General features: G+C 50.0%; 1 protein-coding gene across 2 annotated transcripts in view; it reads left to right on the top strand.

The window, feature by feature from the left end:
* The first annotated feature begins 1632 nt into the window (after positions 1-1632).
* Positions 1633-15302, top strand: part of GFRA4 (GDNF family receptor alpha 4) — a 69647-nt gene continuing 55977 nt past the window's right edge. For both annotated transcript variants that reach the window (XM_051617359.1, XM_051617358.1), the window contains exon 1: positions 1633-1716. In XM_051617359.1, the coding sequence (XP_051473319.1) occupies positions 1677-1716 (40 nt within the window). In that variant the 5' untranslated portion in view covers positions 1633-1676. The remainder of the gene's footprint in view (positions 1717-15302) is intronic.

Genomic DNA, 15302 nt, shown 5'->3' with positions numbered 1-15302 from the left:
CAGGACAGGACAGGTCAGGACAGGACAGGACAGTTCAGGACAGGTCAGGAAAAGGGAAGAAAAGGGAAGAAAAGAGAGGGAAAAGAGAGGAAGGAGGGAAAAGCAATAATAAAGGTGAAGAGAAAGAGACGGAGGATAAAAAGAGAAGAGAAGAGAAGAGAAGAGAAGAGAATAGAAGAGAAGAGAAGAGAAGAGAAGAGAAGAGAAGAGAAGAGAAGAGAAGAGAAGAGAAGAGAAGAGAAGAGAAGAGAAGAGAAGAGAAGAGAAGAGAAGAGAAGAGAAGAGAAGAGAAGAGAAGAGAAGAGAAGAGAAGAGAAGAGAAGAGAAGAGAAGAGAAGAGAAGAGAAGAGAAGAGAGAAGAGAAGAGAAGAGAAGAGAAGAGAAGAGAAGAGAAGAGAAGAGAAGAGAAGAGAAGAGAAGAGAAGAGAAGAGAAGAGAAGAGAAGAGAAGAGAAGAGAAGAGAAGAGAAGAGAAGAGAAGAGAAGAGAAGAGAAGAGAAGAGAAGAGAAGAGAAGAGAAGAGAAGAGAAGAGAAGAGAAGAGAAGGAACAGAGGGAACAGAGGGAACAGAGGGAACAGAGGGAACAGAGGGAACAGAGGGAAAAGGGGAAAAAGGGGACAAAGAGGAAAGGGGAAAGTGGAGAGAAGGGCAGGGACACCTCCCACCAGCCCAGGTTGCTCCAAGCCCCATCCAACCTGCCCTTCAACACTGCCAGGGATGGGGCAGCCACAGCTTCCCTGGGCAGCCTGGGCCAGGGTCTCACCACCCTCACAGCAAAGAATTTCCTCCTAATGTCTCACCTAAACTCCCCTCTTCCAGTTTAAAGCCATTCCCCCTCATCCCATCCCTCCCTGCCCTTGTCCCAAGCCCCTCCCCAGCTTTCCTGGAGCCCCTTCAGGCACTGGAAGGTGCTCTCAGGTCTCCCTGGAGCCTTCTCTTCTCCAGGCTGAACACCCCAACTCTCCCAGCCCGGCTCCAGAGCAGAGCTGCTCCAGCCCTTGGAGCATCGTCGTGGCCCTCAAAGACGATCTTGAAGGTCCCTTCCAACCCAAACCTTTCCATGAACCACCCCCTCCCTTCTCGGGGGGCAGGGGATGCGGGGCCGGAGGGGCGGGGAGGAGCGGGGCCGGGCGGACAAGCCCCTCCCCGCGGGGCCGCGGGAGAAGGCGGAGGCAGCCGCGGGGAAAGCGCGGAAGAAGCTCGGGCGCGGAGGAGGAGGCAGCGCCCGGCGGACAGAAGTTTCCTGCTGGAAAAAAAAAAAAACAAACCCAACCAACCAACCAACAAGCCAAAGAACAGATAAGGGGGAAGGGGGGGAGAAGAAAAATAAGGAAAGGAAAATTTAAAAAGGAAAATAATTAGAGTAAATTAAAAAAAAAAAAACCAAAACAATAATTGAAATAAAAGGAAGCTGCCCAGCCCCGGCCCCCGGAGGGATGCGGAGGAGCGGGATGCTGCGGGAACCGGGCAGGCTGCGGGCATGATCCCGGGGCCGGAGCGGGGCTGAAGCGGGCGCGGTGTGAGCCCTGGCCCCGGGGGGACACGGCGGGGCCGCCCCCCGCCCTGCCCAACCTCCGCGCATCCTCCGGCACCGCCCGCGCCGCGCCGGGCCGGGCCGGGGTGGGGGTCCCAGCCGTGCCCAGTCGGTGTGATCCCAGCCGTGCCGAGCCGGTAGGATGAGGGGCATCCTCTGCTTCTGCACCCTGATCCTCCTGGGTGAGTCGCGCGACGGGTCGGGGAAGGGAAGGGAAGAAGGGAGAAGCGGGGACGGACCCGAGCAACTTTCTGCTGGGGTTTGTTGCTGGGGGGGGGGGATCGGTCACCCCCTCCGCCCCACCGAGGGGAAAGGAGATGTCCCCAGCACCCCGGGAACAAGGGGTAGCAGCATCACCCAGCGCTGGGTTGTCTCCTTTGGACCCAAGCGCTGGGATCTGCCCTGTCGGCCGAGGAAGCGGCTGCGGGTACCCCGGGAATTCCTGGGGAGAGCTCGGAGGGATGTGTTGCGGGGTGGGTGCGTGTTTGGGGGGGGTGTTTTGGAAGGCGCCGGGCAGCCCCGGCGTGATGGTGAAGCTGGGAAATGTCGGGGTTTGGGAGCCGAGCACCGCGTCCTGACCCGAGCGCGTCCCCGTCTGTGTGCCCGGGGCTTCCCGCTGCGGATTTCCTCGCACCCTCCCAAATCCTGCTTTTTCCTTTCTTTATTTTCTTTATTTTATTTTATTTTTTTTATTGTACACGGGGTGTACAAGACGAAACGGCCCCCAGGTGTGTGTCCCCCGTCCCCGTCTGAGCTGCCGCCCCCAGCGCTCGGCCGGGAGATGCTGCTCCCGCCGGGATGCCGCGGGGCCCAGCGGGATGTGCTCTGCAGCACCCCTGCCCTCCGCAGCCCCCTGGCACCCTCCTGCTCCCCAGCCTGGAGAGGACGGTTCTCCTGCCTGTAATTCTCCCCTCTTCCCTGGAAAGCGCCGGGCGGGAAGAGACTGCAATCCGGGGGGGGCTAGTAGCACCCGGCAGCGTTAGCCAGGGCTGGAAGCCTCCCCCTTGCCTGCCTTTGCCTGGTTGCAATTCCTTTAGGGTATTTCCCCCTCCTCTTTATGCTCCTTGGAGACAGCAAACCGGAGAGTAAGTCGGTGCTTCGGTAGACCGGGGAAGGCTGGAGGGAAACGGGGTGTAGGATGTGCTTGTTCTTCTCGGGTGGCCACGGAAGGAGGAAAAAGGTCTTGGGGTGCATGGAAGTGGTTGGGACATCCCGGCTAACCCGGAATGGCCCTCCCGAGCATCCCTGCTGGAAGCCCGCGGCCCGAGGAAGACCTCGGGTCGGTTTTCCCCTGGGTGGTAAATAAAGGCTTTGTCAGAGCTCCAGGTGACTCCTCTTCCCGGCTCTCTCTGTCACTAGATGTCAGCAGCAGCAACTCTTGAAAGTCCCAAAGGCGAGAAGAGGGGGTGGGGGGGAATTTCGACTCCCCCCCAGGAGGAGCTATCTCCAGCTAGAGAGTGGAATTTGGAGGAGCACCAGGACCTGGGCATGGCTGGGACAGCTGCTGCCTCTCAGGGGCTGGAGCTGTGCCCTGGGCTGGAGAAGGTCTCAGCCTCTCTTGGAGCTGGAGATTTTTTGTCTCCTTGCGCAGTCCCAGAGCCTCTGAGGGGGGAGTCCAGGTCTCTGCAGGGTCTGTTTTCCATGCGGTTCAGGTTGACTGCCCCCCTGATCGACTGCCTGATTGACTGCCTGGGGCACTGATTGATTTTCTCTAGAGAAAGTGGACTTAAAGAAAAGAGCAAGTGGCCAGCTCTCTGCTTCCAGCAGTGCCACTGGGAATAGCAGGCAGGTTCTCAGGGTTACACTCTTCACCTCCAGTCTAAGAGAGAACAAAACCATCAGCTAGTACTCACCTCTTGGCCTTCTGATCTTGGGGTCTCCAGAAAGAGTTTTTCGTCTCTGAACTGGCTATTTGATCCCTGTAGGCTCAGCACCATCCCAGCAGCTGCCACTCACTGCCCTCACCTTGCTCTTTAGTTATATTCCAGATGTTTGTGTCATGGATGGACGAGGGCTGCTTGTTTAGCTGGGCCTGGGGAGATCCTCCACCAGGATGGGGGGTGCTGGAGGTGGCAGCCTCTGCAGCTGCAAACATGACAATTCCCAGCTTCATCCACCTTGCTTTGTGTGTGTGTCCTCTGCCATTTTTGGGATGAACCTGGGTGCAGGAGGCAGGGCTTGGAGAAATTAGGGCTCTCCAAGGTGGGAACAGGCAGCTTCACCAGCATCCCACCTGGATGGAGAAGCTCCTGCTGCCACTTCATACCCAGCTCCCTGGTGGCACAAGCACTCAGGGTGACCTAGATCAGGCAACTTAGACAGTTGAAGCCAATTTTTATTTTCCTCAACTCCTCTTCAGCCAGATCAGCTCCCTGACCTGTCTTGCCAGCAGACACATGAACACAGAACAGGAGCACCCAGCTGCTGAGGACAGGAACGTGGCTTTGAAGAAGTTCCTTGTTGTCTCAGCGTCCCCTGATATTTACTTGCACGTGTGGCATTGGCTAGAAATCCCACTCACAGGACACTGGTGAGGCATCCAGGAAGACTTTATGGGAAATGGGAAACTGGGTTACACCTGTAATCAGCCTCCAGTGTATTGCCCATGCCTTGTGCTGCCTTCAGAGGACACATCAGTCCCTGTGCTAACAAATCAACAATTAAGGGACAAGAATGGCAATCTGGGCTGGAGTTGAAAGCAATAGTTTGTTATGAAGCCCCCGTGGGACCAAGAGTTATTTCTGGCCCATTGGGATGGAGTACAGGATCCTGAAGAGGCATCTGGGCTGTCTTCTGCCAACAACTGCTGCCTTTACCTGGCAAGTTTTACTGCTCTTAGTCATTAGCATCATTTCTGGCATATGTTTCCCACAGGCTCTTCACAGATGCAATCAAACACCAGAGAGCGTCTGGCGGATTTTCACCTGGTTTGGGGACTGGGATCCCAGGGGGAGAGCAAAAAAACAACCCCCAAAATCTCTTGAAAAAAGCATCTGCGTGTATGAGAGAGGGAAACGCTCCTTAAATTAGTGCCTTTGTCAGTGCTGGCAGGAGCAGTCAGTTGTTTGCATCACTGGGAGTGTGATATTTAGGTGGCTCGGTGTTGGTGGGGAGGAGAAACCAAACTTCTCCCTCCACAGCCTGTCCTCAAACACTCTGCAAATTCCTCTGCAAGGATCTCACCACACCCAGAATGTCATTCCAGAGCTCTGGGGCCTTAAAGAGTAATTCCAGCTGGGTCAAAAAATTTGTACTAGTTAAGTCTAATAATTGGTATTAATTACTGTGAATAGTGCTTTATTTTGCTTTTGGAGGGGAAAACGTCTTCTCTGCTCTCCTGGCAATTTTCACAGAAATTTCTATTGTGCCTGAAATTCCTTTCATCATTTTCACACAAGACTTGTTCATTTTTATGGCTTTCCACTTGGTCATTTTTAAGCATGACTTTTAATGGCACTAAAGTTTGCTGCCTTTCAATAAAAATACTCTGCTACCAAGATACCCATGATTTCTTTTTCCCTCCAGTGGACTTCATAGTCCTTTTGCTATCTTGAAAAAAAAAAAAAGAGAAGAAGAAAAAAAACCAACCCACCTCTTTCTTCTCAACCTGCAAGTGGAACAGGGCAATTTCAAAGGAAGTTCTCCTGCTAAAACAATTTTTCAGAAGGACAAAATTCACTGGAAATAAAATAAAATAGAAAGGAACTAACCACTGAAAAGCTTGTTCCTGTCATTCAGTTCTGTACAGTTCTCTTGTTTCAAATGAATCTGTCAAGATCCCCTCTGGTAACACCTCCTGGCAGTGGATTTCAAGCCTGGATGGACTGATGGTGGGAGCTGATGGGTGGGGGAGCAGGGCTGGGAGGACCTTTCCACCACTCCATGTAGACTGCCCTCATCTCTTTTGGCCATCACAGCTTTAAAGGTGTATGGGGGCTGGTGGAATCAGAGTGGAAAACCATGGGTGAGAGGATGAGTTTGGAGAGGTGGATGGGAAGTGGAGCCATGGATGGGCATTAGATCCTGGAGATAGACCAGGAGGAAAATCAAGTTTGGTAGGAACAAGGAGGGAGTGTGTCCATGTGTGTCCATGAGTAGGTTGTGGAGCTCAAGGTGATGGAGGACAAGGATCCAGGACTCTTGAGAGCAGGAAGGGTTTCCAGAAAGTGAAGCCACTGTTTTTCCTGGCTAAGGAGATCCTGGGACTGCCACAGAAGAGAAAAATAAGTGTGGAGGACAAATAGGTACCTTCTAAGGTTACATCACAGTTCAGTCAGTTTAAGACCTGAGAAACTGGTGAGTTTTATTTCCTCCCCGTTTCCTGTTACTTAGATGAAGAAGAAAAAGGCCAAGCACGGAATTTGAGTCAAGACTTGATGTTAATGTTTCTGTCCAAGCTTTAACCACGAGTGGCCCTTGCTTCAGACCTCCTTGCAGGAGGCACTGGCCATACGTGTCCCTGTGGGAAGTGCTCAGCTCTTCAGACAATCAACAATGGGAGCATCTCTGGGAGACCCTCTATGCTTATTTGGGGTCTCTGGAGGCTCAGAGCTGAACTGGACCCAGCAAATGCTCAGGGCAAGTTTCAGGAGGGCTCGAAGGTGCCTTCAGAGTGGGCACAAAGAGCACAATCTCTGCAAAACCATCAGGTTTCTCTTCAAGCTCCACATGAAAAAAGGCTGGTGGATGCCTCTGCGGAAGCCGCCTGGGAAATCCCATCAACCTTCATTAATCAGAGCAGTGGAAGCACAGGGCAGCCACAGCCTCGTGGGGAAAGAGCCTTCACTTGCATGATTGCTGTGAGCTTTTTGGAGCAAATCTGGTGTCGGGGCCACCACTCGTACAGGGTCCACGTGGTCCTGACAGTGAGAGTTTTACATAAGCAGTCAAATCACTGGTAAAATGGTTTTATTTAATCAATTCATCTTCTTTTATTGTGGGAATCTTTACCAAATACTCTGCTTTATTTTATTTTATTTTTTATTCCTGCTGCCCTCACTGGACCCTCCATAAACATCAGCTCCACCATGGTTAAAACTCAGCTTTTCTTTCTGTCCATTGCTCATCTGGTGGACAGTGGTGAGACACTGGCCCAGGTTGCCCAGGGAAGTTGTGGCAGCCCAGATGAGGCTCCAAGTCCTCCTCCAGGAGAAACTGCTGCCTCCAATTCACTGGTGAGCTGGCAACAGGACAAAGGGGAATGGCTTTAAACTGGGAGAGGGGAGATTTAGGCGAGACATTAGGAAGAAATTCTGTGCTGTGAGGGTGGTGAGACCCTGGCCCAGGTTGCCCAGGGAAGCTGTGGCTGCCCCATCCCTGGCAGTGTTGAAGGGCAGGTTGGATGGGGCTTGGAGCAGCCTGGACTGGTGGGAGGTGTCCCTGCCCATGCAGGGGGGTTGGATCTAGATGATCTTTAAGGACCCTTTCACCCCAAACTAATCTGTGATCCCTTTGATCTGCATCACCACTACCTGGTGCCCAGGAACTGCAAACTGGGTTGCCAGGTAGTGGCTGTAGATGTAAGTATTTGACTTACATCCAACCTGGTCTCTTCTTCAGACTTAGAATCAATCATAGAATCACAGACTGGTTTGGGTTGGAAGGGACCTTCATCCTGTCACAACCCCCCTGCATGACCAGGGACACCTCCCACCAGACCAGGTTGCTCCAAGCCCCATCCAACCTGCCCTTCAACACTGCCAGGGATGGGGCAGCCACAGCTTCTCTGGGCAACCTGCCCTGGGGAGGAATGCCAGGGGGGAACTCAGAGCTCCTCAGAGCTACCTGTCTCCTTGACTTTGGACAAACAAGCCTTAATAACAGACTAGGTATTTCTTCTAAGATTTTAACTTCCTTGCACAGGAAGAAAAATGTGTCTCCCCATGACAGCCTTCACAGCAACATCACTCAGATATTATTCAGCTGACTTGGTTACCTGCAATTTGGAAATAGGTGGCAGATGTCTCCTGTAGCACTGCACATTTTTTTTCCCCTCTGTTGCTGTCTCTGCTTCCTTTGATGTTCAGTATGTACAGCAGAAGGCACCTTAAAAAGATGTCACCAGGCAAGAGGCCACATAAATCTGTGCTCACTGAATCTCCTGTAATGAAGGCTGCAGGTCGGGATGCTGTTTGCCAGCTGCTAATGGAGAGGAGAGCAAAGCAGCAGGCTGAATTATTAGACAGGGCTTGGAATGAATCAAAGCTGTTTGACCTGTTTGTGTGAAGCCCCAGACAAGACTGAGTTTGCCGAAGTCCTTCCTCAGCACGGTGAGGAATGACACTCCTCCTTGCAAGGGTTGGTTGATTTATGCCCCAGATTTGATGTATGAGTTATAGACATTTCACTGGCAGTTTTTTGGGATTGTTTGGCTTTGCAGTTACTTTGTTTTGTTGGGTTCCTTTCTTCCTTTCTTTCTCTTTTTCTCTCCTTCCTTCCTTCCTTCCTTCCTTCCTTCCTTCCTTCCTTCCTTCCTTCCTTCCTTCCTTCCTTCCTTCCTTCCTTCCTTCCTTCCTTCCTTCCTTCCTTCCTTCCTTCCTTCCTTCCTTCCTTCCTTCCTTCCTTCCTTCCTTCCTTCCTTCCTTCCTTCCTTCCTTCCTTCCTTCCTTCCTTCCTTCCTTCCTTCCTTCCTTCCTTCCTTCCTTCCTTCCTTCCTCCCTCCCTCCCTCCCTCCCTCCCTCCCTCCCTTCTCTTTCTCTTTCTCTCTTTCTCTTTCTCTTTCTCTTTCTCTTTCTCTTTCTCTTTCTCTTTCTCTTTCTTTCTCTTTCTCTCTCTCTCTCTCTCTCTCCTCTTTCCCTCTCTTTCTCTCTTTCTCTCTTTCTCTCTTTCTCTCTCTCCTTTCTCTCTCTTTCTCTCTTCCTCTCTTTCCCATTCTCCTTTCTCTCTTTTTCTTTCCTCTCTCTCTCTCCTTTCTCTCTCTCTCTCTCTCTTTCTCTCTTTATCTCTCTCTCTCTTTCTCTCTTTATCTCTCTTTCTTTCTTTCTCTCTCTCTCTCTCCTTTCTCTCTTTATCTCTCTCCTTTCTCTCTTTCTTCCTCCCTTTCTTCTTCCCTTTCTTCCCCTCCCTCTCCCTCTCCCTCTCCCTCTCCCTCTCCCTCTCCCTCTCCCTCTCCCTCTCCCTTTCCCTTTTTCCTTTGTTTCTTCCCCCTGATAAGAGAACACAACCCAGCCAGGCTGCTCGGGGGACAAACCCACACCTCGCTCTGCCTCTCACAGCCACATCAGCTTTTGGACAGAGGGCACAGGCAGAGCCATCTGAGCTGAGCTTTCCTTCCAGGGTGGGAAAAAGTGCTCGGGGGGGTCACAGCCTATAAATACCTTCAAGGTAAAGTGAAGGAGTTGCCTTCCACCTTGCAAGAAGCTGGAACGAGGTGGAGAGAGGAGGAGCTCAAGCTGGGCTGTCAGAGTGAAAGCTTTGCTTCAATCAGGACAGAATTCATGGTTGGACTCCATGATCTTAAAGGTCTTTTCTTAGCAGAACGATTTTGTCATTCTGTAACATCTGATTAGTTGAAGGAAAGGGGAAGAGCAGGTTTTCCCTTAAGGAAGATGATGGCATCACTTGGAGGCTTGTCAGGCTTTGGAGGTGTTAGGAAACCTAAAAGCCATAAGCTGTGCTGCCCTAAGGAACTCCTGAAAGGTGGTTGGGTGCCCCATTCCCAGAGAATGTCCTGGATTTTCCTATTTGATTGGGAAACTCATCTTTTGGTGATTATTTAGGATGTTAATTAAAGGGGAAAACTGAAGGAAATGTCCTGAGACCCAGAGGAGGAACCTTCCTCTAGGATCCAACCTGACAGGTCTTTCCTGCTCTTATGGGGAAAAGATCAGGAACTGTGCTAAATGTGCAACACCAGACTCCTGCATCAGGGCCAGAAGGTGGGGGAAAGGAACAGCAGAGAGGGTCCTGAGCTGATTCTGGTCTGGAGGTGGGAAGTGGAGGAGAAAGGACTCCTGAAAGGTCAGCCATCAGATGCAGATGAAGCTTAACAAGGAATCCAGGAGCTGGGGGGAAGAATGTGTAGGACCATAAAGGTCTTAGAGCCATTCCAGAGCTGGGAAAGCCCTAAGGCTTGGATTCCCCCCTCTGCAAAAGGTGACAAGAGTCCCCACAGGGGGAATCCACGTGCAGTGATATCTCAGGGACACATCCATCAGTGTGGAGTGTGGAAGCACAGGCTGGGCAAAGCAGCTCCAGAGTTACCACCCTCCTGGGACTAATGCAAGGAAATTTATCTCCCTGTCCTGATAGAGCTTCACTCTTCCCCCCTACAGACCCAGCCCGGCCAATCCTTACTGCTTGCTGGAAACTTGTTAGCAATTAATTACCTGACTCAAGGGGGTCCAAGTCTCTGGCTGAGTTTGTTATACATTATCACATTACCAGTAAGTGTTAATTATCAGCTGAAGGGTTTGAACAAAACAAATTAACAAGCAAACAACCAAAAAAAAAAAACAACACCCCTTCAAATACCAACAAGAAATCCAGTGAACACCTCAAAAAGTGCCTAATCTGCAGGGTGAATTCTTTCCCAGGGGTTAAGGAATCATAGAATCATAGAATCATAGAAAGGTTTGGGTTGGAAGGACCTTCAAGATCACCTAGATCCAACCCCCTGCAAGGGCAGGGACACCTCCCACCAGCCCAGGTTGCTCCAAGCCCCATCCAATGATGGCAGCTGATTCTGGGTGTCTATCAGGTTTTGGGAAATGATGCAAACTCACTGCTTAGCAGTGCAAAACTAGGATATTTTGAAGGGAGGGGAATTATTGGGAAACAGAACTGGGTGATGATACAGGATTTGACCTGGGGCATTTGTGCTCATGAGAAGCAACCAACTACAAGCTGGGTTCAAAGTTTCCCACCAGGATGTCAGGAGCAATATGACTTTCAGCAGCACCTGCTGAGCACACAGTGTACTCTTTGGTACTCGGGCAGGGGATTGAATTCAAGTGCAGCAGCTGGTTGATCTGCTCTGAAAAATCTTCCTCAATTCCCTACGTGGGGATCAGGGATCCTGGGATTAAAGATGGAGGCAGCTAAACAGAAGGGGCTGAATTCTGAGATGTGACCCAGAGCAGCTCTGGGGTGCAAAAAATAAAAGGCTCTGATAGAAGAGCAGGCTGGAAAGTAGGAAGTCAGGGGGAAAAAAAAAAGAAAATGCCTTTTGGTACAATAATTTGGCTTCTGAACAACAGTGATAGTAAAAATTGCAGTAAAAGATAGAGAACAGAAATAAAATGCTTATTGAGGATAATTCCAGGGGAAGAAAAATAAGGACTAAAGCCTCAACTATCCCTCTTCTGATTTTATCAATAAAACAGAAATGGGTCTGCCTGAAGAGACACTGGACAGGAAGAGAAATGGTCCCTGCTTCTCACTTGTCCCTTGCCAGTGCATCAGACAGGGATGGTCCCAGAAAGCTGCAGAAGATGAGTTTCATCCCACCTGCTTTTCACCTGGTTTTCTGAACTATTCCCTAAAATCAGTGGAGGGAGTTGACAGTCCAGATGACTTCTACCCTCAGTGTTGTCTCCAAGGTCTATGAAGTGAATCAAGGTGACAGGTTTAGACCTTTCCTTGATATTGCTGAAAGTTCAGTGAGATTAATGCCACCTAAGCCCTCAAGGTTTCTTGTCCTCCAAGAGGACACCCCCAAGCTGGTGTTGGAGGGACCAATCAAGAAGCTGTCATTTCAATCTACCCAACCAAAAAAACCCCAACGACCCACAAAAGTTGAAGAAAGCAGTACTAAAAACTTATTTAGCAGTTTGTTTTTCTACTTGCAAACCTCACATTTTCCCAGGGAACACATTTTCCCATGGTTAAAAATCCAATGGGAAACTTCCAGCTGCTTCACAGACCTGATGGCTCCGGTCACAGTGATGACTGGAAGTACTAGAAGCTGGTGGTTCTGCTGGGGGAACACAGAGGCCACTTAGAAATCACACAGTGCCCAGGAGCCTTTGATGCCCTGGGAACTTGATTGTCACACCTATTCAAATTCCTGGGTTTGGCCGTGGTAAACTTGGGACTTTTTACAAGGGAACAATTGATAGAACTGGAAGAGGGGAGATTTAGCTGAGACATTAGGAAGAAATTCTTGGCTGTGAGGCTGGTGAGACCCTGGCCCAGGTTGCCCAGAGAAGCTGTGGCTGCCCCATCCCTGGCAGTGTTGAAGGGCAGGTTGGATGGGGCTTGGAGCAGCCTGGGCTGGTGGGAGGTGTCCCTGCCCACGGCAGGAGAGTTACAACTAGATGATCTTGAAGGTCCCTTAAACTCAAACCAGCCCATGATTCTGTATTTCTATACCAGCCATCTCTTGGGCATTGATCAGGAGCTTGCAAGAGCCAAGAACTTTTCCAAGTTGGTTGCTCTGTTTTGAAGGGGAATCAAGTTCAGCAGCACAGATGAGGCAGTTCTGGGCCATTTGGACCCTCACCTTGAGTTTCCATCTAACCTAGGCACAGCTCAAGAGACCACCCTCTCCCCTCAGGCACCGTTTCTCTGCCAGCCTGTAGATGTTGTTGGACAAATGTGCTTCAGCTTTATCTCCTTCAGCCCCCTACATTCATCTTCCTTTCTTCTTCTTCCAGATCATAAGACAGAACACCAGCAATGACATGAGATAATATAAAATAAATGATAACACTGGCTAATTTTTCTGGGAAAAGATAAATCTCCTGGTTTCTAATGTCCTCAGGTACCTGCAAACTCACGTGTGTGCAGACTCAGCAAGGGCCTGGGGATGTGAATATGTAGAGCTGGTCCATCTGAGGTTTCTTGCAGAGCCTGTGCAGTGGCTGTATCTTCTCTGAAGTGTCCTCTCCAGCAGGCAAATCCTTTCATGTCTTGCCATTGCAGTTCACGTGACCCCCTGAAAGACAAGACACATGAGAGAAGTCTGAGGAAGCTTGATTTATCCAGAGTTGAAAAGGGAAGAAAGACACAGAGGAGAACATGAACACAATCTATAAATACTTTCAAGGTAACAGTGCAAGGGAAGGCAAAGGATTAGTCACACTATTGTAAGACAGGGAGAGGAGGAGAAAGAGCAACAGCGTGAAACAGAGAAAGAAAAGAAGTTTTAACCTGAGTATTAGGAGCAAAATATTTAGGCTGATTTTCTTTCTTGTTTTTACTGGAAAAAAGAAGTTGGAGGGCTTCTATTTGGGAGAGGTTGAGGCTTGATGCAACTTTTTTTTTCAGGAGAGGTCTGGGTTGTGGGCATGAGGATTAAACAAAGCATCTGTGTGTGGGATTTGCAGTCCTAGGTACATCCAGGAGCTAAACAAGGGGCTGTGGAACCTCCAGGACACCAAGGGTGTCACCACATGCAGGGTCACCTTGCTGCCTGGTGCACTTGAAAGTGAGGGTTGGCCAAAGTTCATTCACCCCCTTCTTCCTTGCACCCTCATCCCACACTCATGTTGAAGGTACCACGGAAAGATGGTGCTGCTCAAGCAAGATGGTCATTTGGTTCTAGAGCTTGGAGGAGGCTCAGTTTGGGCTGACCAAGAAGCCTGGCCTGCCTTGGATTCTACCTCTTGTTAGTGGGTGATGAGGTGGCTTCTCCTCCTCTCCAGTAAGCCACCTTGCTTTTGATACCTTAGACCCGCTCTCAACCTCTCCACCCCCTCCCAGGCCATCCCCTGCCACCAGGACATGGGGCCTTTTGCCCTCAGACTTGGCCAGAACTTCCCTGAAAATGGAGGTGAGGAGGGTGGGAGCTTTGATGGAACCTCCCTCAGGGACAGGCTCCAAGTGAGGCTTGGACAATCATTCTTACTGTCACCTTCCATTATGCCAGAACCCAAAAGTAAATGTTTTCTAAAAAATGCAGGCAGCTGCTGCCAACATTCTTCCCTGCCTCCTCCAGCAAGTGCCAAGAACTCTTTCTTCTCATAACAAATCAAGTAGCCAAATATAGGTGTCCCTGGAGAAAACCCTTCAGGCGAGAAGGAATTAATGAGTTGATTCAACTCAAGGTAAACAACAACCAAAGGCTCCTGAGAAAATGAATCATGTGTCTGTGTGTCAGTCTGTCCACTCCCAATAATTTTTGAGCCCCCTGGCCACGTTAGGTAGGTTTGGTCGAAGTCTCAAGAAGTGTTCCCATCCCACAGGTTGATGTGAAATTGGCTGTGGAAAAGGGAGTGAGATCCTTGTGTTCCCCACTGGGGGAAAAGTGAGCGAAGTTCACAGCAGAAAAGGTGCCTGAGAAAGGAGATGCAGAAATCCAGGCTCTTCTCATCCTGCTTCTTACTTTTTTTTTCCTGGCTAAGCAGCAAAACGGCTGATGCAGATCTGTGTAGGTCCAAAGAAACAGCTTCCTGGGACCGTGCAGGAGTCCATGCAGCCTGAAAGTCCAGGGACAAAACGGCCAAGTGAGAACTTTCTGTGGATTCAGGAGTGCTCCTTGGAGGTGAAAGCAGCTGAGCAATGTCAGACGGGAGGTCTGGTCCTGTGGACATTAACCATAGCAAAGTAGCAATGTGATGTGCAATGCTCAGGACCTTGGTCCTGTGTCATCTGCACGTTTGAGGAGGGCTCCATTTTCCAAAGAGATGGATATCAGTGGAGAAATTTGCAGGACCACCTCCAGCTTAGGTTTGCTTGATGTTGTGTCACCTTGAACATGCCAAGGATGCGGGAAAGCTGCTCAGGGATGAAAGGAATTGGGAAAGTGTTGGTGGGTCTTCACATGGTCCATGGGACCAGGTAGAGCTTCCCAAGATGAGTCCTTGTGCAGCCTGGTCTAGCGTGAGGTGTCCTTGCTCATAGCAAGGAGGTTGGAACTAGATGATCTTTAAGGTCCCTTCCAACCTTCGCCATTCTATGATCCTATGAGTCCACCGCGTTGGACAAACCACGGGCAACAAGGAACACCCGGTTGGAGTGTTGTAGTAAGACTCTACATCAGCTTCATCCCCTGGTTCAGCATGAGCTGCTGCTGCTCTTGTACTTCCCACGTGCTGCTGGGCTGGGATGTGTCAGCCAGCTTTCTCCATCTCTGTCATCTGTGTCGGGTGGCAGAGGTTAATGCCACGGTGTGCGACGGTCGGGAGATGTCAGCTGCAATAGAGGCTGTGAGAGATTGCAAAAGGGAAGGGACAGGGATGAAGTGAATTGGCTGGTGCTTTCTCTGCTCCTGTGTGGGGGATTTGTGCCCACCCATCTGAACCTCACTGCTGGTTCCCATGGTCCCACGTCCTGCTGCCCCACAAATTCAGGGGCTGGTCCAGAGGGAGCAGAGCTTCGGTTCAGCCCCACGGTATTTTATAGCAAGGTACAAGTCTGAAGGGGAGAGGAGAAAAAAGGGTGAAAGAAAGGGAGGGGGTAAAAAAAAATGCTCCTTTGTGGTGCTTTTGTTTTCTAACAATGTTGACATTATGTGGAATAACCAAGTATAAAATCTGCTGATTGTTTGGGAGCTGGTGTGCAGAAAAGATGTTATTATCACAGCCTTTTATGCCTCTTTACCCTGTCTGGATCAGAGGAGATAAATGCTTAGATAGGAGCTGAGGCTCCTGTCTTTATTTAAGCTGTCAGGTACTGCTAGTTTTTTTATGCTGATTGTTATAGAAAGCCTCCACAAAGATATATATGTTTCTATATTCCCCCTTGTTGCCTATTTTAATCTGTAATTTAATAATAAAGGAGATGTGTTTCCCTATATTATTTTTATTTGCAATGTCAGTGCTTCTCTTTCACTCTTATTCTTCAGAGGAACATCCACAGACACAAAGCACTTAAAATATGCACATAA

This window comes from Apus apus, chromosome 4 (assembly GCF_020740795.1).
Source record: "Apus apus isolate bApuApu2 chromosome 4, bApuApu2.pri.cur, whole genome shotgun sequence".
Taxonomy (NCBI): Eukaryota; Metazoa; Chordata; class Aves; order Apodiformes; family Apodidae; genus Apus; species Apus apus.
This window is presented reverse-complemented; position numbering and strand designations above follow the sequence as displayed.